This window comes from Pan troglodytes, chromosome 11 (assembly GCF_028858775.2).
Source record: "Pan troglodytes isolate AG18354 chromosome 11, NHGRI_mPanTro3-v2.0_pri, whole genome shotgun sequence".
Taxonomy (NCBI): Eukaryota; Metazoa; Chordata; class Mammalia; order Primates; family Hominidae; genus Pan; species Pan troglodytes.
The window spans coordinates 85,184,516-85,188,443 of record NC_072409.2 but is presented as its reverse complement, the minus strand read 5'-3'; the positions used below and the strand labels follow the sequence as shown (position 1 = coordinate 85,188,443).

At 32.9% G+C, this 3,928-nt stretch overlaps 1 protein-coding gene across 1 annotated transcript; it reads right to left on the bottom strand.

The window, feature by feature from the left end:
• Nucleotides 1-1,450: 1,450 nt before the first annotated feature.
• On the bottom strand, nt 1,451-1,917 carry LOC112204425 (small ribosomal subunit protein eS26-like). The gene has a single exon (XM_024346074.3). The coding sequence runs from the start codon at nt 1,912-1,914 to the stop codon at nt 1,567-1,569; it is 348 nt and encodes a 115-aa protein (XP_024201842.1). The 5' UTR covers nt 1,915-1,917; the 3' UTR covers nt 1,451-1,566.
• Between the last annotated feature and the right edge of the window lie 2,011 nt (nt 1,918-3,928).

Genomic DNA, 3,928 nt, shown 5'->3' with positions numbered 1-3,928 from the left:
GTTCATTAATCAGAAAACATGCAGTTTAAAGGATACTTCAAAAGCAAAGAGTAAGGTAATGCAGTTTTCCAAAGTCTTTTGACTTCAGTGAGTTTTCCCCAGTTCTCCTTGAAGACAATCAAAAGGTCCAGATATTTTAGATCACTGACATATATGTATTTTAGACTGATGGGCAGAATACGGTCAAAAGGAGACCTTTCAACCACCAAAGCCCTCCATATTGTCATTTTTTTCAAATGGCAAAAAGTTGTGCTGCCCCAGAATCACATATCTGTATGTGATATGTTAGCATATTACAGAGCCAATTAAATGGCTTAATCCACTTGATGAGGTAGACAGGAAAACAACTAGTCTTACACATCTTGCATATTGCTACAACAATGCCCTTCACTTAAACATATACAGTACTAAGTTTTAAAGTTACCTATTTCTGAAGGCAGGTTGTAAAACTATAATATGTCTATATCCCAGTACAAATCCCTGGTTTTAACTAGGACTTATCAATCAAAGATGTTTAAGCAATTTTGAATTTTAATTTAGTAATAATAATAATAATAATCACTAAATTTGTAAGATAATATGTATAAAGCTATAAAAGAATGGGCAATATTTAAGTTACATTTTAGAAATGTCACACATTAAGTTCAAGATTTTTTCCAATTATATGATTACAAATATTTCTGTTAGAGGTATTCAGTGACTTTTGTTTCATTGAGTGTTAGTTATTGAGACTTCAAATGGTTGTAAACTTTTAGTTAGCCAAACCAGTAGTTCAGATTTCTAAAGTGTTATTGCTTCATAAATCTGGATGTAAATCATAAATATCTGGTGACTGAGATGAGTGATCACTGACAATACTAGTGAATATTTGCTAAATGAGTTATTAACACTCAGAGGTTTATCATATTATTCATTAGCATATTAAAGTGTATTTAATCATGTTCTAGAAAAATAAATTATTATTATTATTTTTTTCACAGATGCCTAATCTCCCTTTATTTCACACAGCTATGCAAATTGTGAGGCCAAGGATACAACCACAATTAAGGTTTAATTTACATAAATAGCTAGGCGAGGTGGCTCAAGCCTGTAATCCCAGCACTTTGGGAGGCCAAGGCCGGTGGATTAACTGAGGTCAGAAGTTCAAGACCAGCCTGGACAATATAGTGAAACCCCGTCTCTACCAAAAATACAAAAATTAGCTGGGCGTGGTGGCAGACACCTGTAATCCCAGCTACTCAGGAAGCTGAGGCAGGAGAATCACTTGAATCCGGGAGATGGAGGTTGCAGTGAGCTGAGATCACGCCACTGCACTTCAGCCTGGGCGACAGAGACTCCGTCTCAAAAAAAAAAAAAAAAAAAAAGAAAAGAGAAAAGAAAAAAATGAAATTACATGAATAATCTTTCTTCCCCATGAAAATAAATGTGTCACTTTATACTTGATCTAACACACAAAATCCCCACCCTATCTGGCACAGATACACTTAACATGCAATATTAAGTACAATTTTCATTTTATTTTTCTCCAGAGAATAGTCTGTCTTCAGTCTTTAAGAACTCAGCTCCTTACAAGGGCTTTGGTGGGGGACGTGGGGCAGCACCAGCAGGTCTAAATCGGGGTGGGGGTGTTCGGTCCTTGCGGGCTTCATGAGATCGATTCCTGACTACTTTGCTGTGAATTGCACAACTCACACAGTAATGTAGCTTCACATACAGCTTGGGAAGCATGTAGGCATCAAAGACGCTTGCTTCAGAAATGTCCCTGACTGCTGTGGCCTCCACTATGTTTCGAATGATGAATTTCTTAATGGCCTTGTCCTTGGGCACACATCTGGCACAGTTAGTGCAGCGAATAGGCTGCACGTGGCCGCGGCCCTTTTTGGCACTACCGTTGTTCCTTCTTTTCTTTGTCATCTTCGAGGCACGGACCGGAGAGAGCTAGAAAAATAAATTATTGTAAAAGTTCAATGTATTATACAATTATATTTATCACTATTAGTAGAAACATATTATTTTATCTGATATTTACATAAAATATTTTCCTCCCTTGGATAATATGTATTTCCTTTCAGTCTTAGACACTTGCCATTTATTGACACAAAAATAGTACCCTACAAAGGAATACAAATTTAATGATCCTTTAATTTATTTTCTCAATATTTTCCTATTTATCAAATGAGTGCTCTTGTAATTTTACAATGAGCAGCCCAATTTTAAAATCTGAAGTGCTTCTACAAAGTAATGATGACAATACCATACAAATCAGAAGAAATACATTGCATACTAGAGACTGAATGAGTTCTCTACCAATGTATTGTAACAATTAAAAGATCTCTTCAAATTATTTTATTTGATACTACTTTGGCTATCCCACATTAATGAAATACAGCCTAATTTAATTACATATTATGATCATTGTACATACATGAGTTCCTGGTTATTTAAATTCATCCAATGCAACCTTTAAGAAGATTTTCAGACAATTATTTTGAGTATTGCACCATCTCTGCTGTACTAATACCTTATGGATCTATCATACTTTGCAAAGATAAGCCATTTAAATTTATTAGATTTCAACAAATCTTGTCTTCTGGCAAGCTTGTATAATATTTTGATAGATGACTATAAATCACTGAATTTCCAAATCCAAAGAAAATTTATTTCTTCAAAATAAGTCTATTTTGTGTCTGGGCCATTTTCCTACCACCTCATTTTCATTATAATGGCTTATTCTCACTATAATTCAAATGTGTCCCCAAAACTATGTATTAATTGTTATAGACAAATTGCATAGACACAATTAATTACATTCACTTTCTTAAGTGGTTAAAGTTAAAATAAACTTAAGTTGCTTGTTCATAACACAAAAATAATGGTACTGACAGACATTAAATTAATAAACAGGGCCATCTATATTGAGAGTTGCACCTATTTTTGTAGAGTAAAACATCCGCTTTTGAATTTTGTAGATGCAAAAGCTTGTTGACTTCCTTTCACCAACCTTGGATAACTGTACAATTGATTTGATTAAATTCAGTAGAGAGGTTTATGTCTTTGGCTATACAATGTCTAGGCTCAGCATATCTATTATTGTGCTCAATAAACTTTAATTCATGGACAACATAGGTTTTGTAGTCAATCTTTAGAAAACACGGGTTACTAAATCTCCTCTTAATGAATTATTATATATATAAACATATTGAAGCTTCTGTGCAGTTGTGTATTCAAAAATTAACTTTACACTTGAGCAAGCAAGATTATTTATCCAATATAAGACACTTTTATGTGCACATTCATGTATATCACTTGGAACAGATATCTCTTAACTTTGGTTCTGAGACACTGCTGATGTATCACACTTAGACTGGGCTGGTTCTTCATCTTAAACAAAAATTGAACAAGTAAAATAGACATAAAATTTTAAAACCATTTAAAGTGAAAAAAGTATGTTTTCCCCTCTGCTCTATTCTCAATTCCTAAGTTCATTATTCATTTTCTCCAGTATTTTATTATGAAAAATTTTCAAGAATACATCAAATTTGAAAGAATTTTACAGTGAATACCAACTAGATATGAACATTCACGTTATGCAAATCATTAACTAACGTTTAATATATGAGTACTTTTTAAAAATGATGTAAACTTTACAATGAAATGCACAAATTTTAAATGTGCAATTGCTGTGTCTTTACACATATATATACCCTTCAAATAAATAACATAGAACCTTGATGAGATTTAGAACATTATCGTTACCGCCAGAATGTTCTCTCATACATTTTCACCCCATCAGTGTAATCTCCTACTCTAAGGCAAATCCAATTTTGTTTTAACCACAGATTAATTTTTCCTGTTCAAGAATGTTATATAAATAGATTCATATAGTATATACCCTTTTATAAAAGGTATTTTATACTTATAATAATAT

Bases quoted from the DNA above. Each gene is read 5' to 3' on its own strand.
- LOC112204425 (XM_024346074.3), bottom strand. From the start codon at position 1,914: ATGACAAAGAAAAGAAGGAACAACGGTAGTGCCAAAAAGGGCCGCGGC.